The 27,164-nt window shown below is 40.5% G+C and overlaps 1 protein-coding gene across 1 annotated transcript in view; it reads left to right on the forward strand.

Moving 5' to 3' along the window:
- Positions 1-27,164, forward strand: part of CTNNA2 (catenin alpha 2) — a 2,092,931-nt gene that overhangs the window by 1,983,103 nt on the left and 82,664 nt on the right. The window contains exon 18 of the mRNA XM_056553837.1: positions 7,372-7,518. Within this exon, the coding sequence (XP_056409812.1) occupies positions 7,372-7,518 (147 nt within the window). The remainder of the gene's footprint in view (positions 1-7,371; positions 7,519-27,164) is intronic.

Consider the following 27,164-nt stretch of genomic DNA (forward strand, 5'->3'; position numbering starts at 1 on the left):
TTTTCACTAAAATGCTGGTGTTACCCCACATTTTTCATTTTCACAAAGGATGCAGAAAAAGCCTCCCAAAATTTGAAACCCCATTTCTTCTGAGTATGGAAATACTCCATATGTGGATGTAAAGTGCTCTGCGGGCGCACTACAATGCTCAGAAGAGAAGGAGGGCCATTGAGCCTTTGGTGAGAGAATTTGGTTGGAATAGAAGTGGGAGGCCATGTGCATTTACAAAGCACATATACCCCTTATTACATTCTGTGAGGGGTGTAGTTTCCAAAATGGGGTGACATGTGACGGGGGAGGTCCACTGTTCTGGCACTATGGGGGCTTTGTGAAAAAAAAAAACACATGGCATACATATGTATATCTAGTGTTTTACTTTTTATTTTGTGTAGGTGAAGTGTAGTGTAGCGTTTTTTAGGGTACATTCACACGGGCGGGTTTACAATGAGTTTCTCGCTGGGAGTTTGAGCTACAGCGTAAAATTTGCATCTCAAACTTGCAGCAGAAAACTCACTGTAAACTCACCCGTGTGAATGTACCCTGTACATTCACATGGGGGGGGGACCTTCGGCAGTTGCAAAACTATAAGTCCCATCATGCACTCACAGACCATACATGCTGGGAGTTGTAGTTATGCAACAGCTGGAGGCACATTGGTTGCGAAACACTGAGAGTTTGTTACTTAACTCAGTGTTTCGCAACCAGTGTGCCTCCAGCTGTTGCAAAACTAGAGCTCCCAGCATGTACAGTCTCTCATTCATGCTGGGAGTTGTATTTTTGCAACAGCTGGAGTCACACTGGTTGCAAAACACTGAGTTAAGTAACAAACTGTCAGTGTTTCGCAACCAATGTGTCTCCAGCTGTTGCAAATCTGCAACAATCAGCATACATTGACAGTCAAAGGGCATGCTGAGAGTTGTAGTTTTGCAACAGCTGGAGGCACACTGCTACAATTCCCAACATGCCCTTTGGTAGTCTGTGCATGTTGGGAGTTGTAGTTATGCAACAGCTGGATGCACACTTTTTCATGGAAAAAAATTGCCTCCAGCTGTTGCATAACTACAACCCCTAGCATGCACAGACTACCAAAAGGCATGCTGGGAGTTGTAGTTGGAAATCCAACTGTTGCAAAACTACAAATCCCAGCATGCCCTTTGGCTTTGCATGCTGAGATTTGTTGCTAAGGTGAACAGGCCTCACCTCCTGCTGTATCCTGCTGCCAGGACCACCGCCGCTGCTGCCACTGATCCTGCTGCTCCTGTCGCCGCCACCGCACCAGAGGGGTCCCCCGCTGGACCAGGGAAAGGTAGGAGACCCCCGCCGGCCCCGATCGCCGCCATGAACGCCGTTCCGATCACCGCACAGCAGGGTCGTGATTGGTCGGTCATTCCGCCCGATCAATCACGTGATTGTGAGACGGCACCCATGCCACCTCACTTCTGCTGGGTAAGGGTGAATGGGGCTGTCTCGGACAGCCCCATTCACCCTTTTTTTCCGGGTCACCATGTCACCAGAGACCCAATTGACCTGGAATCACCGCAAGTCACCGGTCTGAATTGATGCTGGCGTGATCGCTGACATAGGGGTCTCAGGACCCCCCAGGGGTTTGTACAGGGTGCCTGCTGATAGAGATCAACAGCCACCCTGGTCCAGTCCCCGCCCGGCGAGTGGCGGGTACCGGGATTCCCAAGGGTGTACCCATATGCCCTCAGTCCTTAGGAACTTTGAAACGGGATGTATGGACATGCCCGGTGTCCTTAAGGGGTTAAGAGTAACCGAGATCTAGGAATTCAAGTTGATAACAAAATTCAAGTCAGTCAGACAAGGCCACCTTCTTCCATTTCCACTCAGTGGTCCGCTCGGTGGTCCAGTTCTGATTCTTATGTGTCTATTATAGGCACTTTCAGCAGTGGATTGGATCAGCATGAGATCTCTGACCTTTTTGTGCCTCCATAGCCCCACATAGAGGGAAAGCTGTGATTCCCAGTGAGTTATGTCACCTTTCTTTCATAACCAGCATTCACATTTCCAGTAATTTGTGCTATGGCAGTTTTTCTGAGGAATTGGACCAGATTTGAGTCTGTAACCATTTCACTGGTTTTCCATTCCTTAGCCACTTTTTGGTAGGTTATAGTCACTGCACATGGGGAATACACCGCAAGACCTGTCATTTTGGAGATGCTCTGACCACAAGTATCCTAGTAAATCACTCAGATCCTTACTCTTGCCCATTTCTCTGGTTTCCAACAAACCAAATTCAAGAGCTGAATAGTCATTTGCTGTCTATATATCTTTCGTCCTCCACAAGTGACATTGTCACAAGATAATGTAACAACTTTTTCCCCCATTTGCGGTTTAATTTGATATCATTAAAGTCCCCTTCATTAAACTCCTATAAATCCACTGGCCCCATTTAAATAATCCCCATGGGTCCCTTTATATAAATCCTCATGTAAACAACATTTCTATATTCCGTGAATATACCTTTCTGTTCTCCCAAGGACTGTGCTCTAACAGTCCTCAACAAAAACAAGGTAGAAACTTACAATGAAAATTTAGCTCTATTATAATTGGAGCACTTTACATTTCTTTTATCTTTTTTTGTTAATTTTTGTAAATTTTTTGTTCATTTCTGTAGTATTTTATAAATATTTTTATTAAGCAATTATAACCATGGATGATATTCTAATTGTTTAGTATTGTTAATAATATTATAATATATAATTATAATAATTATTATATTATTATTACTATTATTATTATAAACTAAAAACTTATCCCGTACCCTAGCAGTTCTGCCATAGAGATGCATGGAGGGGCCCTGTCGGCCCGTGGCTTCGTGCTGTGGTCGGCACACCTCATTGATTCACAGACCATGGCTGGCATGAAGGTCGCAGGAGGTCCCAGCGGTTTAACCCCCTGTGATCTGACACTCATCCTCCATCCCCTGGATAGGGGATTTATTTTATTTTTTTGAATCTTTATATTCCAATTTTTTTTTGTTCTATTGCCCTTTATATTATTTCTATTAATTTTGAGCAGCCTTGTAGAATAATTTTTTACTTGAACATGTCCGGCTTGGTTGGATCTAATATATTCGTGTCCATAACCGTAGCGCATGTTTTCGTCTGTCCTTTCTTGTGAATAAGGCTGTAATTATCTTCTGATTATCCCGTAATATATTCTCAGTTGTGCTCTACCGCCTTATTATCATCACAGAAAATGATGCAAAATTATTTATACGATTGTTTCGACTGAACTCAACACATACTTTTGGGAACTGCTTCATGGTGAAAGTATGCGTGTGGAAACTATGATGAGAATTTAATGGCACCCAAAACACAATTACTTTTACTCAAATTAGTGATTACTTTCACCTAACAGTCAGATTCTCAACACTTTTACATAATTCTTAGCAGCCAGAAAGCAAGCGTGAAAATGGCTCTATAACAAATACAACTGCCGTGATGATTACATAAATCATAATAATGCACATATATTCCACTATTCATAGGTGCTTGAGTCAGGCAAAATGTACCTTGGGATGTGAGACATAAGGTCATCGGCTGCATAATGCATTTGTATAAACCTTCGCGGCTTCAATTTTTTTTTTTTATTTACATTCTGACATTTTTTGAAATATTTGACATGTTGACTATACAGCAGAAAGCACTTCAATATTGAAAAGGATTCATGTATATAAAGGACACATCTATTTGAATGATTTACACTTTCATAACCCGGGCCTCCGACATCTAAATATACCATAACATTTAACATTTTGGAATGACACATTCTGAGGTGAATTTTTGTTTTTCTATTTTATGCTTCAGTCCTTTTTTATGTTCTGTCAAAGATGGGGTTTCATGTGGTAACTAGGGATGAGCGAATCGAATCTGACGAATCCGAATTTGTTACGAATTTCATGAAAAATATGCTTCACAACGAATCTGAATATTGCTGCGATTCGATCGCACGAATTGCTTCATTAAACTCCATTTAGTGTGGTCCAGGCTCCAGGGCATCTAAGATGGCGGCTCCACATGTCAGGAGATGAGGCAAGGAACTCTGGGAAGGGGAGAACACAAGTAAGTGGGATCATCCTGAATGTCACAGCCCTATATAATTGGCAACAATATTTGGGCCAGTCACATCAGCGTTCTATTGCAAAGAGGGAGGGATAGACAGCACTGTGTGTTGCACAGAAAAACATTTTTACAGCAGCGATTCACCTTCCAGTCACATCAGTGTTCTATTGCAGAGAAAGAGAGGGACAGAGAGCAGTGTGTGTGTGTTGCACAGAAAAGCATTTTTATAGCATTGATTCACCTCAAGGCCAAATCCAGCCTAGAAGCACTGAGAGGGAAGGGAGAGAGATTAAGAGACAAAGTACAATTTTGGGTGTACTACACAGCGACTGTGTGCTGCAGCACTGGTGTGTACAACAACTGAAAAGCTAATAGTAGCCAGTCAGTTCGGGTGAGCAGAGCACTAAAAGCCATAATCACCTGCTAATAGTGCCTAATACAGGTTGTGTGGTGGAGCGTATTGTCCTATATTAAGTGCAACCTGTGTGTACATAGGTGGTGTACAATTTTGTTCCTGTTAAAGTCTTAAGGTCCTACTTACTGTGAAAAGCCAACCAAAAGTACACACCTGCTGCTGTTCTAGATAAATACTGTTTTAAGTGTAGTGGAGCTTATTGTACTCCCCTCATAAGTGCATACCACGTACTCACATCTACTTGGTGTACGATTTTATTCCTGTTAGTCTTAAGCGCCTACTTACTGTGAAAGGCCAGCCAAAAGTACACACCTGCTGCTGTTCTAGACAAATACTGTTTAAAGTGTAGTGGAGCGTAGTATACTCCCCTCATATTCACACTAATCATGTCAGGCAGAGAAGTGCCAGGACCTGCATAGAGGAGCGGCAGAGGCAGCCAGGACCTGCCGCGCATGATCCGGGCATCACTCCGATGCTCGCGGTTATGCTCAGGACGTAAATGTACGTCCTGGTGCGTTAAGTACCAGCTCACCAGTATGTACATTTACGTCCTGCGTCGTTAAGGGGTTAATTAAAATATTTGTACTATTCTGAATAAAAAATAATTTATTGAAGTTTATACCTTTTTATCATTTTGTGCGATAAAATAAAAAAAAACATTTTCATGGAAAAGTCTATAAACTATTTAAAAAGAGAAGTAGAAATAAAGAAAATGACCTCTGCACCTGGTGATATGGGAACTAAAGAATAAACTGGTGTAACTGGGCTTGGCTTAAAAGGTCAATAAATCTGATAATTTTCAGGCTTTTATCCAAATATTTTTTATATATTTATTTGTGTCTATTTTTAATTTTGATTCTTTTTATAATGTCTTTAAATAGTTTTGTCTATTCTTTTTTTTAAGAATATATATATATATATATTTTTTTTTTTTTCTTAAAAAAAGAATAGACAAATCTTTATCTGCTGCCTACACACATCTCTTCCTCTAATACTTATTGCACAATTTTCAGTTAAAATATAAATAATAATAATAATAAAAAAATAATATATATATATATATATATATATATTTTTTTTTTTTTTTTTAATGATTATTATTAATATTTATATTTTTTAACAGAAAATTGTGCAATGCGTATTAGAGGAAGTGATTTGTGTAGGCAGCAGATAAAGAACACATTATAGGTCACAATTCAAGGTAAATTCTCATTATGGAAAGTTATACCTGATCTGCAGGAAAGGAGATAACTAGCAGATTGGTGGGGTCTGACCATTGAAACTCCCACTGATACCCTGAATGGAGGGCAAATGAGCTGAGCTTGGCAACATATGGAAGTCCCATAGAGAATGAATAGAGCACAGGCCATGTACACACACACTGACACTTCATTCATTCCAAGGACATTTGTCCTACATTCTCATGATCGGGACGGTCCCATTAGTCATATCCCCATTATTCTGCTACCCCCATTATCCTATTCCTTTAAAAGCTAATAGCAATTTGTTATTACACATAAATAGTTTTTTCACTAAGTTGTATTTTTTTTGTCTTGCTCATAAAATGATTTATAAGTTGCAGTTCACATACTCTGTTTTTAAGACTTGTGAGCTTTTTTTTCCGTTTGTTACAGAAAACAGTTTTTTTTTGTTTTCAGTCCATTTTTTTAAAATGAGTATATACATTTTTTGCAACTACTTTATTTAAATGTTTTGTTTATTTTTATTAATATACTTTAGCATTTGTCATAATAATAATTGTATTCTTATTATTCTTAATACTAGCAATAATAATAATAATAAATACAAATGCTAAATTATTATTTAAAATTTCTAATTTTTTTCCCAACTTCAAATTTTATACAAATACATTATTATTATTATTACTATTATTTTATTTTTATTATTAATAATTATTATTACAAATGCAAAAGTATTATTCAAAATGTCTAATCTTGTTTCCCAGCAGCTGAATTGTTATACAAACAAATAAAGGGTAATATCAAATGTTGTGTTTTACATAAGTTAAAACGGAATGTAATTAAATATTATAATATTATGTGAAATTTCTATATATTGTTGTTGTCATCTTCCTATAGACATATATATATATATATATATATATATATATATATATATATATATATATTAAACCACATGCAAAAAAAATCTGATAACTCTTGAAATAATATTGACTGTGTGTTGACTATGGATGGGTGAATGGACAGGACATTATGTAGAGTAGTTCTACAGAACTTCATCTAAATAAATAGACTTTGCGCATAGATCTGAATAATTCGAACATTTTTAAAAGGCTGCTGTAAGCATAATCTGGTATGTCATAGTAACCCATAAATCTCACTGTTTTTTGTTTCCTATCCATCCTTCTATTTTTCACATCAGCCATATACCGCACCCTTTTTACAACAATTCTTTGTCCATTGGCTATAAGTGGAAATATTCACCCATCCCTAGTGATGACATCACCAGCTGCTTCTATTTGTGGTTAAAATGCTCTGCCTGTCTGGCTTAACAAAAATAAATAAAAAATAAACTAATTTTGGGCATAAGGGGCTGTAGTATAAGGAAAAAACATTTCCCAGTCTGGGGGCAAATCTTTTAATCTTGTCCCAAATTTCAGAAGCCCCTCTAGTAGAGTTCCACCAGGAAATATTTACTAATAAATCTGTACCAGAAGTGAGAGCATCAAGTTTAAATATTAATATTATAACTTTTTACTATATATAGAACCCACGTGCATACTTTTCTTATTTTTTATTTTTTTTTTTTAAATTTCCTAAAGAAATCTGTATATTCCTCTCTTTTACTCTTTTACACTTTCTCTCTTCTATATTTCTTGACAATCAGCCCGGAGTGCAGAGCACTTTCACTACCTTTTATGACGTAGCAGGTGATGTCATAGCTGGTGGCAGGGATAGTCAACTTTCCCTCGACCTACTCCCCTCTTGCGCTGAAGGAGCTCTTTTCGGCAACGGAAGCAGGGACTCAAGCATGGTAAGTCACCCTAACTTTAATCTGCATCTCAATTACCTTTTGCATTTCATCATTTGATCCGAGTTTTATCACTTTTTTATTTTTATTTTTTTGCTTGCTTTTGCATTTTTTTTGCGTGTTTTTTATTTTTATTTTTTTACTTCCATTGCTTACATTCCATGTAAACTTCTTTGTAACAGATCTGTAGACAAAATGTGTGATCTATGGAGCAAAGTGCAAGTTATGGCTGATTCCTTTATTTGGTTTATATAGCAGGGAGTTAGGATTAATGGCTGATGCTTTACCTTTCTGTGCGAGCAATGCTTTTGCTTGGCTTTTTATGTATTCTGTAGCATTATAGAAAAACTTGATACAGTGTTTGGATCTATTTTTCTTTCCTTTTGCTGCCTCCTGGGTGCCTATTAAACCTGTCAAGATGTCAAAAATGTTGCAAAAAGGGCAAGAGAGGGTCATGAGAAGGTTGTCGGCCTACAGGGATTTTAGCTTTTCTCTTTTTTTTTATTCTATCGAAAGCCACTGCCACCTCAACGTGTGTCCCATCACTTCCCAACGAGAGCTAGCAAGGAGCAATAATGCATAGTACATAAATCAAAGGGAAAAGAACATGATCACAACCTTTTCAATGAAATGTTCATCGCTCTGATTGATGAAAGACTGTCAGTTCCATGACCCAAAGTCAAACCTGAGTGAGAAAGGACGTTTAGGGATTTATAGGAAGGACAGGTACATCCTAGTGAGCACACATACACCGGGCAGATTGACTAAGAGAACTGCACCGATTGCATAGGACACGGTGTCCCTTCTCTGTCCATCATCTCCTGCTTCAGGGATGGCTCATTGTATACATTTCAAGAACCATATGTCTGATGTAAAATATAAAAAAACATTTCATATCTAACCATTATCCACCTATCTATTATCTAACATCTATCTATCTATCTATCTATCTATCTATCTAACTATCTAATATGTATCTATCTGTCATATCTATCTATCCATCTCATATCTATCTCATATGTATGTATCTATCTACATCTATCTATCACATAGCTATGTATCTATCTAACTATCTAGCTATCTATTTCATATCTATCTATCTATCTCATATCTATGTCATATCTATCTATCTGTCTATCTATCTATCTATCTATCTATCTCATATCTATCTATCTATTTAATTATTTAACTATCTCATATCTATCTATCTCATATCTATCTATCTATCTATCTATTTATCTAAAAAAAGAAAATGGCAGCAGCACACTTGGTCAACAAAATGGAGGCTCCCAGCGCACTTTTTGATCAAAACGTGTCCCCCATCCACCACGCGGAGGTGGCCTCTTATCGGATGGGTCCCTAAACACTCACCTACCTCAGGCTGGGTGACATGTTGGATCCACTAACGATCCAAACCACCTCCTGTGAAAATAGGGGAGGGGATGCACGGCTACAGAGGGAGCCACTCCCCCCAAATTTGCACAGCAAAGAAAAAAAATGAAAATGTAGCCAGCACCTAAACCCAATACACGGGTGCACGCTGCTGTGGCAAGTACAAAACATGTAAAAAAAGAAAATGGCAGCAGCACACTTGGTCAACAAAATGGAGGCTCCCAGCGCACTTTTTGATCAAAACGTGTCCCCCATCCACCACGCGGAGGTGGCCTCTTATCGGATGGGTCCCTAAACACTCACCTACCTCAGGCTGGGTGACATGTTGGATCCACTAACGATCCAAACCACCTCCTGTGAAAATAGGGGAGGGGATGCACGGCTACAGAGGGAGCCACTCCCCCCAAATTTGCACAGCAAAGAAAAAAAATGAAAATGTAGCCAGCACCTAAACCCAATACACGGGTGCACGCTGCTGTGGCAAGTACAAAACATGTAAAAAAAGAAAATGGCAGCAGCACACTTGGTCAACAAAATGGAGGCTCCCAGCGCACTTTTTGATCAAAACGTGTCCCCCATCCACCACGCGGAGGTGGCCTCTTATCGGATGGGTCCCTAAACACTCACCTACCTCAGGCTGGGTGACATGTTGGATCCACTAACGATCCAAACCACCTCCTGTGAAAATAGGGGAGGGGATGCACGGCTACAGAGGGAGCCACTCCCCCCAAATTTGCACAGCAAAGAAAAAAAATGAAAATGTAGCCAGCACCTAAACCCAATACACGGGTGCACGCTGCTGTGGCAAGTACAAAACATGTAAAAAAAGAAAATGGCAGCAGCACACTTGGTCAACAAAATGGAGGCTCCCAGCGCACTTTTTGATCAAAACGTGTCCCCCATCCACCACGCGGAGGTGGCCTCTTATCGGATGGGTCCCTAAACACTCACCTACCTCAGGCTGGGTGACATGTTGGATCCACTAACGATCCAAACCACCTCCTGTGAAAATAGGGGAGGGGATGCACGGCTACAGAGGGAGCCACTCCCCCCAAATTTGCACAGCAAAGAAAAAAAATGAAAATGTAGCCAGCACCTAAACCCAATACACGGGTGCACGCTGCTGTGGCAAGTACAAAACATGTAAAAAAAGAAAATGGCAGCAGCACACTTGGTCAACAAAATGGAGGCTCCCAGCGCACTTTTTGATCAAAACGTGTCCCCCATCCACCACGCGGAGGTGGCCTCTTATCGGATGGGTCCCTAAACACTCACCTACCTCAGGCTGGGTGACATGTTGGATCCACTAACGATCCAAACCACCTCCTGTGAAAATAGGGGAGGGGATGCACGGCTACAGAGGTTTAGGTGCTGGCTACATTTTCATTTTTTTTCTTTGCTGTGCAAATTTGGGGGGAGTGGCTCCCTCTGTAGCCGTGCATCCCCTCCCCTATTTTCACAGGAGGTGGTTTGGATCGTTAGTGGATCCAACATGTCACCCAGCCTGAGGTAGGTGAGTGTTTAGGGACCCATCCGATAAGAGGCCACCTCCGCGTGGTGGATGGGGGACACGTTTTGATCAAAAAGTGCGCTGGGAGCCTCCATTTTGTTGACCAAGTGTGCTGCTGCCATTTTCTTTTTTTACATGTTTTGTACTTGCCACAGCAGCGTGCACCCGTGTATTGGGTTTAGGTGCTGGCTACATTTTCATTTTTTTTCTTTGCTGTGCAAATTTGGGGGGAGTGGCTCCCTCTGTAGCCGTGCATCCCCTCCCCTATTTTCACAGGAGGTGGTTTGGATCGTTAGTGGATCCAACATGTCACCCAGCCTGAGGTAGGTGAGTGTTTAGGGACCCATCCGATAAGAGGCCACCTCCGCGTGGTGGATGGGGGACACGTTTTGATCAAAAAGTGCGCTGGGAGCCTCCATTTTGTTGACCAAGTGTGCTGCTGCCATTTTCTTTTTTTACATGTTTTGTACTTGCCACAGCAGCGTGCACCCGTGTATTGGGTTTAGGTGCTGGCTACATTTTCATTTTTTTTCTTTGCTGTGCAAATTTGGGGGGAGTGGCTCCCTCTGTAGCCGTGCATCCCCTCCCCTATTTTCACAGGAGGTGGTTTGGATCGTTAGTGGATCCAACATGTCACCCAGCCTGAGGTAGGTGAGTGTTTAGGGACCCATCCGATAAGAGGCCACCTCCGCGTGGTGGATGGGGGACACGTTTTGATCAAAAAGTGCGCTGGGAGCCTCCATTTTGTTGACCAAGTGTGCTGCTGCCATTTTCTTTTTTTACATGTTTTGTACTTGCCACAGCAGCGTGCACCCGTGTATTGGGTTTAGGTGCTGGCTACATTTTCATTTTTTTTCTTTGCTGTGCAAATTTGGGGGGAGTGGCTCCCTCTGTAGCCGTGCATCCCCTCCCCTATTTTCACAGGAGGTGGTTTGGATCGTTAGTGGATCCAACATGTCACCCAGCCTGAGGTAGGTGAGTGTTTAGGGACCCATCCGATAAGAGGCCACCTCCGCGTGGTGGATGGGGGACACGTTTTGATCAAAAAGTGCGCTGGGAGCCTCCATTTTGTTGACCAAGTGTGCTGCTGCCATTTTCTTTTTTTACATGTTTTGTACTTGCCACAGCAGCGTGCACCCGTGTATTGGGTTTAGGTGCTGGCTACATTTTCATTTTTTTTCTTTGCTGTGCAAATTTGGGGGGAGTGGCTCCCTCTGTAGCCGTGCATCCCCTCCCCTATTTTCACAGGAGGTGGTTTGGATCGTTAGTGGATCCAACATGTCACCCAGCCTGAGGTAGGTGAGTGTTTAGGGACCCATCCGATAAGAGGCCACCTCCGCGTGGTGGATGGGGGACACGTTTTGATCAAAAAGTGCGCTGGGAGCCTCCATTTTGTTGACCAAGTGTGCTGCTGCCATTTTCTTTTTTTACATGCTTTGTACTTGCCACAGCAGCGTGCACCCGTGTATTGGGTTTAGGTGCTGGCTACATTTTCATTTTTTTTCTTTGCTGTGCAAATTTGGGGGGAGTGGCTCCCTCTGTAGCCGTGCATCCCCTCCCCTATTTTCACAGGAGGTGGTTTGGATCGTTAGTGGATCCAACATGTCACCCAGCCTGAGGTAGGTGAGTGTTTAGGGACCCATCCGATAAGAGGCCACCTCCGCGTGGTGGATGGGGGACACGTTTTGATCAAAAAGTGCGCTGGGAGCCTCCATTTTGTTGACCAAGTGTGCTGCTGCCATTTTCTTTTTTTACATGTTTTGTACTTGCCACAGCAGCGTGCACCCGTGTATTGGGTTTAGGTGCTGGCTACATTTTCATTTTTTTTCTTTGCTGTGCAAATTTGGGGGGAGTGGCTCCCTCTGTAGCCGTGCATCCCCTCCCCTATTTTCACAGGAGGTGGTTTGGATCATTAGTGGATCCAACATGTCACCCAGCCTGAGGTAGGTGAGTGTTTAGGGACCCATCCGATAAGAGGCCACCTCCGCGTGGTGGATGGGGGACACGTTTTGATCAAAAAGTGCGCTGGGAGCCTCCATTTTGTTGACCAAGTGTGCTGCTGCCATTTTCTTTTTTTACATGTTTTGTACTTGCCACAGCAGCGTGCACCCATGTATTGGGTTTAGGTGCTGGCTACATTTTCATTTTTTTTCTTATCTATTTATCTATCTATCTATCTATCATCTTTCTATCTAATATCTATCTCATATCTATCTATCTCATATCTATCTATCTATTTATTTATTTATTTATCTATCTCATATCTATCTATCTATTTATCTATCTATCTATCTAATATCTATCTATCTATCTCATATCTATCTATCTATTTATCTATCTAATATCTATCTCATATCTATCTATCTCATATCTATCTCATATCTATCTATCTATCTATCTATCTATCTATATATATATATATATATATATATATATATATATCATATGTATCTATCTATCTATCTATCTATCTATCTATATATATATATATATATATATATATATATATATCTCATATGTATCTATCTATCTATCTATCTATCTATCATTTCATCCAGAATATATTGTCATATATTGCCTACTCAATACCAGTGGGATACAGTCCCCAATAATGGTGTTGTGTAGTGTCTGAATAACTCACATCTATACAGCAGACACAATGGTTTACATATAGCAGTGTAGTGCTTGTGAAGGTTGAGGAGCAGTTGCCCATTTGGCCCCTACTTTAATCTAGTCTTTACCTTTGTGGGATCCGGACAGATGCATGTAATATAGCACAGCCCATAGAAATAACTAAGTCAGTGTATCAGTATGACATCTATGGGAGTAGCTGTGTTTAAGTCAGTCTAGTATACACAGAAAGCAACATGTTAATAATTAAATACAGATCATCATATAACATGACAACATGATGGGTATCACCAGAGCCCCCCGGGGGGAGACGACGCCACAAGTTGTGTACACCAGAGTAAGATTTCCTGTAGAGAAAGAGATGATTAATGGCGTCAATCTGTCAAACAGCGAGCACACGTATGTCTCTCTGTAAATAAAAAAGCTTCTCCACTTCTTGTCATTTAGCCGAGGTTTCACCGCGGGTAATTCCATTGCGCTCTCTAATATTGCACAGGTGGCGCTCTGCTGCTCGAGAAGCCGTCTGACATACGCCAGGATCGCTCCTGATAATCACTTATGTGTTCTTTCTCGTATTAAGAAATTCTCGCCACATTTGAAGACATTTATCACACCTGAAGGAGCTCTATTTGCCTGTCACATGATTTATGCCAGTGTCACCCCGACCGCTTGCCTTCATATATATTCACTTTGCAGCCACATTGCGGTGACTGACGCGCTTTGGCTCTTGTGTGTATGAGAAGCTCCTCGGTGTAATCTTCAGTGCTGTTTTGCTCATGCTGTGAGTTCCTGGGCTGAATTTCATCATCTTAATGTCAAAATCTATAGGGGTTCAGCTTGAAATACTGACAGGCAGCTTTATGCATGGAAGGATATATTTTGTGCACACATGTTTGAATTATCACATATATATATATATATATATATATATATATATATATATATATACATACATATAATTTATTTATATAGCGCACATGTATTCTGCAACACTGTACACTCAAATTGGTTCCTGTCTACATTCGGCGTTACTATCTAAAGTGTGGGAGAAACCAACACTAACCCGGGGGGGGGGGGGGGGACATACAAAGTCTTTGATGTTGTCCTTGGTTGGGATTTGAACCTAGGCTCCCAGCGCTGGAAGAAAACAGTGATAACCACTGAGCTGCCATGCTAAAGAAATGGTGGTGAGTTATAGGGGTACATGTCACTGACATCATGAATCAGATGGGTTAAAGGGGTACTCCACCCCTAGACATCTTATCCCCTATCCAAAGTATAGGGGATAAGATGTCTGATCGCGGGGGTCCCACCGCTGGGGCCCCTCGCAATATAGCATACAGCACCCACCTGTATCTGCTTCCGGCAGCGCTGGAGGTTCTGGCTCCCGACCACGGGAACGGAAGATCGTGATGTCACGACTCCGCCCCGTGTGACGTCATGCTCCTCCCCCTCAATGCAAGTCTATGGGAGGGGGGGTGACAGCTGCCATGCCCCCTCCCATAGGCTTGCATTGAGGGGGCGGAGCGCGATGTCACACGGGGCAGAGCCGTGACGTCACAATGCTCTGACCCTGTGATCGACAGTAATCAGACCCGGAGCGAACACGCTCCGGGGACCGATTTTAACGGGGGGCGGCAAGATCGCGGGGTCCTGCCGCTGGATAGGGGATAAGATGTCTAAGTGCCAGAGTACCCCTTTAATAGAGAGGACATGAAGGACATTGCTTATTGGTGACCCACAGAGAATTCAGACTATGTGGTTCAGCTGGATGGCAGAATCAAAGCATCCCTTGAAATGTGTACATCTATTACTTACAATTTCCACAATATCTGCTTGCTTTCAGTGATAGAACAAAGATTCAGGGTTAACTTTAGAAAAAGAGCCACAAAGGGGTTGTCTGGTTTAATAAAAGTTAGTATAGGGGTCCCCTAGTCACAAACTTAATCTTTTTTGCCATCTCATTCTCTGGAGGATTTGGTAAGTTCATGCATTGCACATTGCAACCTATTGCATACTTGTACTTTGAAAACATTTTTAAAACCCTGCCTGGTTTGGTTACATTAACCCTTTAGAGTGGTGACAAGGTAATTTTAGAGATCTCACTGCTATTATTGAACTCCTGAGAGTTCCTTTTGTGGCGTGAAGCTATTTCTTATTCACTTCTCTTACAGCTGGGCTGTTTTGCTAGTAGTATACACCCAGTTACTTCTTACCTTACTTCTCTGGCAAATCATGGGACACCACACCTACTTTCTTTGGTATGCTATGGCATGGCATAGTGTTGCTGAAATTGGACTTGAGTAAACAGGCTAGCATTGTGCTGGGAAATGATTTAGCGTGGTTTCACACGATGTAAGAAAAATACACTGGGCAACTCTGTTAGAGTGCTATGTGAGCAGAAAAGATGCTGCTGATGAGGATAAGAGGGAGAGGAAGGTTACATTTATTAGATAGCATTGTGTACATAGTAATAATATTACACAGGGGACAGCTGCCCAGCTTTTTAAAGATACGATATAGACACAGTGTGGATCCTTAGGAGGGCCAGACAGTCTTATATCACATGTACCCAATCCAGGCTCTCTCCCCTTCATAGAAAAACCTCACACCCACTTCTTGTGTTTTGTATTGCGGTCTCTTGCTGCTAGAGATGGAATTCCTCTAACAACAGGCGGTGGGAAGCAGTTTGCAGGGAAGTGAGACCTAGTAGCCAATGTTTTTTTTTTTTTTTTTTGACAAAGATTCATTTTTAGTGAATAAAGTGATTTACAAATATGTTACAGATCATTAAGGCAATCTCATGGAAATTAAAGTGACCTTTATTTTGCCCAGTGACAGTACTGCTGAGAAATTTAATACTTACTACCAGGTTCCCCACATATTACAGCTGATCAATTTGTGGTGTGATTATCTATCTATCTTTCTCATATCTATCTCATTATATCTATTTATCTCTCTATGCCATATCTATCTATCTCATATCTATCTATCTCATATCTATCTATCTATCTCATATCTATCTCTCTATCTCATATCTATCTCATTATATCTATCTATCTCTCTATGTCATATCTATCTATCTCATATCTATCTATCTATCTATATATCTATCTCATATTTTTCTATATGTTTATCATCTCCAATATAATCTATCTATCTATCTATCTATCTATCTATCTATCTATCTATCTATCTATCTGTCATCTCATATTTATCTGTCTATCTATCTAGCTACCTATCTCATACTTATCTATCTATCTATATCATATCTATTTATCTGTCTGTCGATCTATCTATATTATCTAATATCTATTTATCTGTCATCTCATATTTATCTATCTATCTATCTATCTATCTATCATCTAATGTCTATTTATCCATCTAATATCTATCTATCTCATATTTTTCTATATGTCTATCATCTCCAATATGATCTATATCATCCCTCTCTCATATCTATCTATCTATTTATCTATCTATCTATCTATCTATCTATCTCATATCTATCTATTTCTCTGTCTGTCTATCTATCTCATATCTATCTATCTATCTATCTATCTATCTCTCATATGTATCTCTCTATTCATTTATCTATCTATATATCTATCATCTATATCATATCTAAATATTAATCTATCTATCTATCTATCTCATATCTATCTATCTATCTCATATCTATCAATTTATCTATCTGTCATCTCATATCTATCTATCTCATATCTATCTTTATATATCTATATTAAATATATTTATGCAATAAAATTACATATTTTATTTCACTTCCAACATCCATAACCATAAAACACATAAGACCTCTGCGCGGTTCACGATTGCGCACTTTCTTTCAGACGTTTACGGCTTTTCAGGGATTACAATTACTGCGGCGCAGAAAGAATTAAAGAAGCACTTAAGCAAATAACATATTAATGCCAGTTCAGAAGGCATTCTGGAAAATGCATTTTAAATGGAAATCCTCGCCCGTCTCCTCACATGGCTGGGAACATGCCAAGGCCCCCGGAGCTTCCCTGGGAACTATCAAAAGTGCAGAACTTTTTTTGAGGGATGCGTTTAAGACACAATTATATTGTACAAGCGATGAGGATAGAAATCACTCTGTCCATCCCAGGAGATGGTGGCATTCATTCCTCATTCACTTCCTCCTCTCATTACTCTGACAACTGAAAGACATTGGGTAATCGTTCACATGCCTGAATGATACATGAACGAGGTGTTTTAATGTGAGACGGAGCCGCAGCTTAATGAAAAAACAGCAGGACAAAAACGAGCAAAGATTTATATAGAAAGCGTGCTTCTAATGGGGTCGAATCCATAAAAGTTATAAATGAGTGGACAAATTTCGCTTGCAAAATAATGAATTAACCTCCCGTTTTCACCACTTCTCACTATTTTTAGAGGCCGCTGCTGAATTTGAGATAAAAATGCGAATGTTATGCTTATTACAGTGCAACTCGCACAACAGGGTCCTGCCAAGACTGCGTTAGTTACATCCCCAGTATCACTGTGTTTTCTTATCTAATGCATCTCCCACCAATGACAGGGTCAGCAAAAAAAGCCACATGATTATAGTGATTAAAGTTCTGGAGCTTCAGAAAAATTGCATTATGGGTATAGCATTCTCCACAGGGGGTGCCAGCAGAAATACTGCACTACATGCCACCCCCATCCCCGCTCATAGATTATAACTGTGAAGCTGTACAAGCAGGTATGATGGATAACATGGTCGATCCATGTATTCATTGATTTCATTGATTTACTTCCCTACTACTGATTTATTATTACCCATGATTCAATGTGTTGTTATACATTGATGAAAACAATGTAATATAATAATAATATAATAAGTTATTAATAATAATAATAATAATAATAATATAATACGTTTATGGGATTTCATTTAGACTGGTACTATAAATATACATATCCATAGCCAGTAATGATGAAACAGGGTTTGGCTATGTTATATATATATATATATATATACAGTCATGGCCGTAAATGTTGGCACCCCTGAAATGTTTCTAGAAAATGAAGTATTTCTCTCAGAAAAGGATTGCAGTAACACATGTTTTGCTATACACATGTTTATTCCGTTTGTGTGTATTGGAACTAAACCAAAAAAGGGAGGAAAAAAGGCAAATTGAACGTAATGTCACACCAAACTCCAAAAATGGGCTGGACAAAATTATTGACACCCTTTACTTAATATTTGGTTGCACTTCCTATAATCATCAATAAGCTTCTTACACCTCTCAGCCGGAATGTAGGACCATTCTTCCTTTGCAAACTGCTCCAGGTCTCTCTTATTGGAAGGGCGCCTTTTCCCAACAACAATTTTAAGATCTCTCCAGAGGTGTTCAATGGGATTTAGATCTGGACTCTGGACTGGGTTCTTTTTGACGTATGTTTGGGATCATTGTCCTGCTGGAAGACCCAAGATCTCGGACACTAACCCAGTTTTCTGACACTGGGCTGTACAGTGTGACCCAAAATCTGTTGGTAATCCTCAGATTTCATGATGCTTTGCACACATTCAAGGCACCCAGTGCCAGAAGCAGCAAAACAACCCCAAAACATCATTGAGCCTCTACCATATTTCACTGTCGGTACTGTGTTCTTTTCTTTGTAGGCCTCATTCCATTTTCGGTAAACAGTAGAATGATGTGATTTACCAAAAAGCTCTATATTGGTCTCTTCTGTCCACAAGACGTTTTCCCAAAGGATTTTGGCTTACTCAAGTTTATTTTGGCAAAATATAGTCTTGCTTTTTTATGTCTCTGTGTCAGCAGTGGGGTCCTCCTGGGTCTCCTGCTATAGCATTTCATTTCATTTAAATGTCGATGGATAGTTCACGCTGATACTGATGCCCCCTGAGCCTGCAGGACAGCTTAAATATCTTTGGAACAACAATTTTTCTCTTCCGCCCACACCCAGGGAGATTAGCTACAGTGCCATGGGTTGCAAACTTCTTGATAATGTTACGCACCATGGACAAAGGTAAATCTAGATCTTTGGAGATGGACTTGTAACCTTGAGATTATTGATATTTTTCCACAATTTTGGATCTCAAGTCATCAGAGAGTTCTCTTCTCCTCTTTCTGTTGTCCATGCTTAGTGTGGCACACACAGGCACACAATGCAAAGACTAAGTGAACTTATCTCCTTTTTATCTGCTTTCAGGTGGGATTTTTATATTGCCAACACCTGTTACTTACCCCAGGTGAGTTTGAAGAAGCATCACATGCTTGAAATAATCTTAATTTTCCACAATTTTGAAAGGGTGCCAATCATTTTGTCCAGCCCATTTTTGGAGTTTGTTGACATTATGTCCAATTTTCTTTTTTCCTCCCTTTTTTGGTTTAGTTCCAATACACACAAAGGGAATAAACATGTGTATAGCAAAACATGTGTTACTGCATTCCTTTACTGTGAGAAATACTTAATTTTCTTGAAAAATATCAGGGGTGCCAAATTTTTCGGCCATGACTATATATGTGTGTGTGTGTGTGTGTATATATATATATACACATAGCCAAAAAGAATGGGACCAATAAAGTATTTGATATGTGTACGGGATTGTTGATTGTTGGAGAGAGGGGTCCCCATATTAATTTGTCCTACTCCTTTTACTATTGGGAAGAAACTGTGCAGAACTGGAGGGGATATTGACAAATGGATCATGGAAAGAAAAGGAAAATAAATACCAGACCTTTCTGCCCCAGGGGGCAACATCAGACACCAAAATAGGAGACCCATTTTCATATTTGCTATGGTGTCCCCTTTCTTCTACGTCTTGTTGCAGCCATTCTGCAATCTTGTAGTCACTTATAAAGAAATCATGTTGTTACAACCATTAGCGTTTATATAGCAGAAAGAATCAGATGACAAGTTCTATTTGGCTCCACTATGTATATTTATTAGGCATACAAGTTGAATTTATACGTAGGTACTGTGTACGTAGCATTTATTTATCTAGAAAATACAAAAAATTGTAGAATATGTGTCGGAACTAAAGATATTAATAAAGCAGATGATAAAACTGTTGTAGGGTCCCTGACAAATGGGAAGAAACATGGCACAGCCCAGTCCCCTCAGCTTAACAGCATATTGATTTATTCTGCCTCTGATCAGATTTGTCATCTGTATCTAACTGTGGATGACACAGATAAAGCGTTGGGAGAGAGGATTTTGGGGAGTGTAATATTTCACTCTTTTCTGAACGCCAGCCTTGGCTTCTGAATGACCAGACCTAAATAACATGGCTATTTATTTGCTGTGACCTTCAGTAACATAGGTCATTTAGACAAGTCTACAGTACACGGGATGCCCAATGGTGGCATTAGTCAGAGCTGTGAAACGGAGGACCTATCCTAGGAGGATGTCATATTTTCTTTATATTCATTGGTGATATAACCAGGAACCTGCAGTGAAGGGACAATTCTATTTCTTTTTCTAAATTCATTTGGAAAATGAAGAAATCTCGGAAGTGGAAATAATGACTACATTTTTTATACATACAGTTGCTATGCAAGCCTATGAATATCTATGGCAGCAGACTACTACTGCTACTATACTCCCCAACCACAAAATCATGGTAGCAGACCACAGAGGAATCACAGCTATTAGCGTCTGCAGCAATTTTTTCCAGGAAGTAAGGGGACAGGACACAACTTTAATGGGGTACTGATCTACTTTAAAACTTAAAGGGGAACTCTGCCAAAAAACATCTTATCCCCTATCCAAAGGATAGGGGATAAGATATCTGATCGCAGGGGTCTCGTCACTGGGGATCCCCGCTATCTCCAGGCTTTGAGCTTCTGTGTTTGTGACGTCACGCCATGCCCCCTCCGTTCATGTCTATGGGTCACGTCTCCTCCCATAGACATGAATGGAGGGGGCATGGCGGCTGTAGTTGCCAGTCATCTGGCACAGAGTGGAATTTGCTCCATGCATGGATGACTAGTGTGCGGCGCCAGAGATCGCAGGGGTTTACAGCAACGGGACTCTCGCGATCAGACATCTTAGGCAGTGTACCCCTTTTACCGCCTATCCACAGGGCAGGGGTTATGTCTCTAATTGTTTGGGATCTGATTGCTGAGACCCCTACAATCTCCAAAATGAGTCCCCAATTTCCCTGTGCATGAGCACTGTGTCGACACATGCTTCATTCATTCTCTTTGGGGGAGCCCTATTCTTGCATCCCTGGTGCTCCCATAGATATGGATAGATAGATAGATAGATAGATAGATAGATAGATGGATGGATGGATTGACAATCTCCTACGTGTTACTGATTTATGGGAGCAGACATGTTATCTATTATGTTCTGAGCACAGTAGAGGAGGTGCAGCAGCATGTGAGGTCCGTGTGCATTCCCCAAAAGGGTCTTTGTTTTTTATGTATTTGTATATAGATGTACTAATAGAGAATTTTTCAAATAGAAAAGAATGTGACCGCAGGACCAACTTCAAAAAGTTGGCTTGTAGTCAGTTACTAGGTAAATATATAGGTATGTATAGGAGATGTTGGCACAAAGTGGAAGGAAATGGTAGATTCTTCCTCTATTCAGGGATATAAAATAGAGTAGCATCCCCTATTTTTTCAAACAGCAGTTGTTTATGGCCACCCATAATTATCAGTTTCATCACTGGGTCTCCTAAGTGACCTACTGGTTCAGCATAAGAAGGAGGCAAGTTAGTGTTAGCTTATTGAAGGGTCCAGGGCCGCCCCCTGGCTTAGGACCCAGCTGCCACCTCTATATTTATGCCCCTGCCTGTCTAGTTGAATCCAGCAGTCGAAATGAACTGCATAGAATGACTGTATATTCAGACTACAAGGAGTTTAGGTTATGCATAGTTTTGTATAGGAGCTGAATAAACAAAATGGTAGGAAGTGGTATATAATCCCTATTCATCCACCTTCTCTCTCTCTCTCTCTCTCTCTCTCTCTCTCTCTCTCTCTCTCTCTCTCTCTCTCTCTCTCTCTCTTTCTCTCTGTAGAACCTTTTATGACTTAGGCTGCATTCTCACAGTGCTTTGTTTTTGCATTTAACATGCATTTATACTCTTGAAAGCATAAAAACATATATGTTAAACATTTTCTAAAAACAGATTCTGCTGAATAAAATACAGCAAAATACATTTCATATTGACTTGTATGATAAAAAAGCAAAAGAACTAAGCAAAACACAGTAGTGCAGACTACTAAGCTATAGTATACAGCAAAAGAAAAAAAAAGTAATGACAAGGAAGCCATTGATTTGTAGACAAACCTAAATGATACCTTAGAAATCAATGTCTATGTTTCTATCATATTTAAGAAAATAAAACTGTGCACATTAAATATATTTAGCCATACAAGGACTAAATATTGATTTCAATGGAAGATGTGTAATTCTTTTTACCTCCTGGGGGGACACTGCAGGGAAATTGGACACTTGCCGCATGATACACCACAGATTAAAACTGATTGCTCTGGTTCCTAACATCTTATTCAGCTTATTGTGAATAGAGACCCCTCTAACAAAAAGGGATTGCCCTAAGTGGAAACCTGCTGAATAAAGACTTTTGACCAAGCCAAAAAAAAAAATAGATTTTAATATTTCTAAATAACTTAGGGTATCCTGATCACACACCTTTTTACAGTTTCTTGTTACACCTTCCCGATCCTGAGATATGAGGGTTTATAGTTGATCTGACAATTCAGGAAATAATCAGATGGGTGTGAACTTAATTTACATAATGGGAGTGGTTATCAGGTGGTGGGTGGGATTATACAGTCAGGGGGTGTTAATGTTGTACATTAAGGAATGTGTATGCCTTATACACACTCCCTGACTGTATAATTCCGCCCATTACCTGATAGTCACTCCTGTTATTAAAATGAAATTCCCGCCCATCTGACCATACCCTAAAGTGTCAGACAAACAAAACATTTTAAAAACAGGAGGGTGTATCAAGAATCTGGAAAAAGATATGTGACCAGGGCACCCAAAGCTAAAATATTATTTTTTGGGGGTGGTCACAGGTTCAAATTAGGTTGCCCTAATAATGCATTTCATTCGGGGCTTCTAAACCAGACAAATCCTTTAACTTTTATTTCTTATTTTTTTCAGTGCAAAAAGTAATGTATTATAAATCCCTGTAAAATATCAGATGAAAGTGAAGTTATTGATTGTAAAATCCAAGTCTTCCCCTCTGTTAAGGAGCTGCCATGCTGTCAGTTTGTCAAGGAACAGCAGGAGATTTTGTTTCATTTTCTCTCTATAAAGGAAGTAAATGCATTGACCGCCTGTGGTGTCAAGCTGTGTTGTAGCACCCTCCTCCCCCCCAGCCCCCGGTCCTGGACTTGCCTTGCCATACGTGATCTTCTTTCAGCCTGTAGTATTTAATAGTATGCATTTGTGGAAAATGGGAACGTGACTCCTTTTGTTTTCCAGGATAAATAAGCATCTACCCAAATTGACCTTATTTGTCGCTCCTATTAGTTTACATCCTTTGTTACTTGTAAGTCTCATTCGTATGCATGGGATTTGGAAAAATTACAACCTCCTAAGAGGCCTTATACATTGTGATTACAGATGCGCATATCATGTACTAATCAAAATAAATGCAAAAGCTGATGTAGAAGAACATAGCAATACAGCAGAGCTGAGTTTGTCATTGCACACAACTCTTGTTGTTACTTATTACTTATCTATTACTGATGCTGCAGATTGAGTTATTCACGATCACAATGGAAACAGCTACATTCTAAACTGACCTATGCAATTTTTGTATCCGGGCAAATACATCATAGCTGTTCATCCTGATCCTCCTGATTCATAAATAGAATATCAGATCTACAGTAATTATTAATATGTGTGAGGCAGCATAAGACAGCGAGAAGGGGTGAAGGATCAAGAGGGGAGTAGCTCTGTTCTCTCCATTGTCCCACTTCTTATGTGCAATGAAATTCTTGTTCCTGTTGTACAGTCTAGCTGGAATTTCCCCAACTTTATCTCCCTCCCAATCTACCTCTGCACTCCCTATAACAGTAGTTTCCAACCTGTGAACCCCCACTGTTGCAAAATAGCCAATGGCTGCCTTGAGGTCCACAGTTTGGATACTAATACTATAGGAGGTGCAAAGTTCGATAGAGAAGAAGATAAAGTTATGTGAAATCCCAGCTAGAGTGTACAGCAGTAACAGGAAATCCAATGCAGACAGAAGTGGGACAATGGAGAGAAGATAGCAGACAGTTTTCATCAAGAGCAGAAGGACAGCATAAAATACTACATCATAGTAATAAAAAAAAAACTTAGTAAAAATAATTAATAACCAACTAATACACATTTATTTATTAGGCAGTTGAAAATTGGTTTCATCATGGAAACCCATTGTAAAGGGGTAATCTAGGAAAATAAAAACAGAGCTGATTTCTTCCAAAAGCAGCTCTGCCCATATCCTCAGGTTGAGTGGAGTATTGCAGATCCATTCCTTTGAAGTAAATGGAGACTAGTTGTAATACCACACACAATCTGAGGACAAGGATGGCACTGTTTTTGGAAGAAATGAACTCTGGTTTTCTATTTCTGCATGACACTTTTAACTTTAGAGCAGCTAATCTTTCTGTGGGGGGGGGGGGAGCCACCATTAGATATTTATTATCCCTTCAGCAGTAAATATAGGATGGCATCGGATGCAATGAATACATGGACCATTTGTGTCCACCAAAATGGTGTTCTAGTTCATGGCAGCAGGAGGGTCAGGTCTGGCTTAAGTGTAGACCCCTTGGTTTAAAGGAGTACTCTGGTATACATAAACTAATTCCTCATCTTAAGGATAGGGGATAAGTGGGTCCTACTGCTGCTTTCCCCATTTCTTCTCCTGAATGGGGAGTATCAACCACTGCATGTACCGATCCCCCCATATGAGAGAGTCAGAGCACTGCACTCGGCAATCTCCTGCTCTCCCATAGAGCTACATTGAGAGGGCATGTCGGCTGCTGCTTCATGCACACACCATTTGGATGGAGAGACAGGGCCCCCTAGGAAGATTGCGGGGAAGGGGGGGGGGGGGGAATAGCACCTTCCGGGTTATGTTTTTGTGCCCCTTTAAGTCTATCTTCCAGAGGCCATATTAAAGAATTTGTTTTCATACAACACTTTTTTATTTTTTTCTGACAAAATGTATATCTAGTTTTGGGAATTTTTGTGTTTTCCTGAATATTAGCCTTGCAGCCACAATGTACTGAATCAGTGTTATGATTCGCTTAAGCCCTTACAATTAATGCAATACCAAATGTTCTGTACCGGTTGCGATAATCCTATAAAGCCTTTTTTTTTCCACTTGAGGAGAACACGTTTTCTGTTCCAATTACGGGAGCGGCAGTGGCAGCCAACAGGCTATTTGCATTGGCTTATTCCTTCCCGGTAACTTATCTAATAACAAATACAAGTGTAAAAATGATTAGATGAACAGCAGAAGTCATTATCAGCCGACAATTACTTAGAAATATGAGGGAAGTTACCTTTTTTGTTCCTTCTGTTCTACCTGAAGCTATTGCCATCAAGGTTATTTAAGCAGCGAGACACAATAGGCAAGCTTTAATGGACCATTAAAATATACTGTAAGTATTCTGTGTGGAACAGTCAATGACCTTATCAAAGGCCAAAAATCTAGTTTTAAAGTGACAAAGAAAGTGGAGAACAGAGGGGAAAGAAAAAGTGAGGAAAGTGGTGAAAGGTCCCTAATAGTAGGGAAGATTAAGGCAATTTGCAGTAAGTCTGATGAAAGGCATCAAAGTGGTGGGAGAGAAAAAGATGGCCGACACTTCAAGGCGGTGAATTACCGTACAGAAGAGGAATAATTAAGAGAAATACATAAAGATCCATAATTTGCATGACACTTCCCGAGAAAGTTGTGAAGGTTTTGCTGCGCTCCAAAAACTTACTTCATATTAGTGATTCCCGACCTGTGGCCCTCCGGCTGCTGCAAAACTATGGAGGGGGGTCCTAGTTTTGCAATGGTGGGAGAGCCACTCTGCTTTTTGTGGGTTAATAATGGTAATTGTGTGTTTATCTGCACTATAACACATATAATTTACTTATCATCTTAGGCATAGTCCTATATCTGTGTCTAAAATATTGATAACAGTACTCAAAGACTACCATAAAATGACTACATAATACTGTCATACAGTGCTCTTATAATAGTCCTTACTTTAGAGGGGTTCTCTGGTGCTTACACATCTTTTTGTCTATTCAATGAATAGGGGATAAGATGCCAGATCGCGGGAGTCCCGCCGTTGGGGACCCCCATGATCTTGCGCGCGGCACCCCGTTTGTAATCAGTTCCCGGAACGTGTTCGCTCCGGGTCTGATTACAGGCGACCACCGGGCCGGCGGCGTGTGACGTCACGTTCCGCCCCTCAATGCAAGTCTATGGGAGGGGGCGTGACAGCTATCACGCCCCCTCCCGTAGGCTTGCATTGAGGGGCGGAGCGCGACGTCACACGGGGGCAACCCAGTGGTCGCCTGTAATCAGACCCAGAGTGTACAAGCTCCGGGGACTGATTAAAAATGGGGTGCCGCGTGCAAGATCACGGGGGTCCCCAGCAGCGGGACTCCTGTGATCAGGCATCTTATCCCCTATCCTTTGGATAGGGGAAAAGATGTGTAAGTGATCATACTATGACCACTGTCATACAGGTCCTGATTTACTATTGTAAACCCAATGTGTTTTGTCGGTTTGTGAACCAGAATCTGACGCATTGCGCCACAAATTGTGTCTGCCGTGGGATTTGCGCCCAAAAAATTCAAAAACCTGACCAACTCTCCATTTTCACTTAGAAAACCCGGAAAAGGGGCGTGGTCGCTGTTGAAAAAGAGGTGTGGCCACCGAAAAGGAGCGTGTTACCGACATTTTCGAAAATGTGGTGTATTTGAGCTGAGGAAAACCCCTACAGATCAGAACATGTGTAAAAAAGAAAAAAACAAAATGTAGGGAAAAGTGCAAAACCTAGGGAAACATTAATAAATACCATGGAAAAACATCTGTCGGAAATGAAAACCCAACAAGAAAACTCCACTCCACTCTTAGTAAATCAGGGCCACA

The sequence above is a fragment of the Hyla sarda genome, chromosome 1, assembly GCF_029499605.1.
Source record: "Hyla sarda isolate aHylSar1 chromosome 1, aHylSar1.hap1, whole genome shotgun sequence".
Lineage (NCBI taxonomy): Eukaryota > Metazoa > Chordata > Amphibia > Anura > Hylidae > Hyla > Hyla sarda.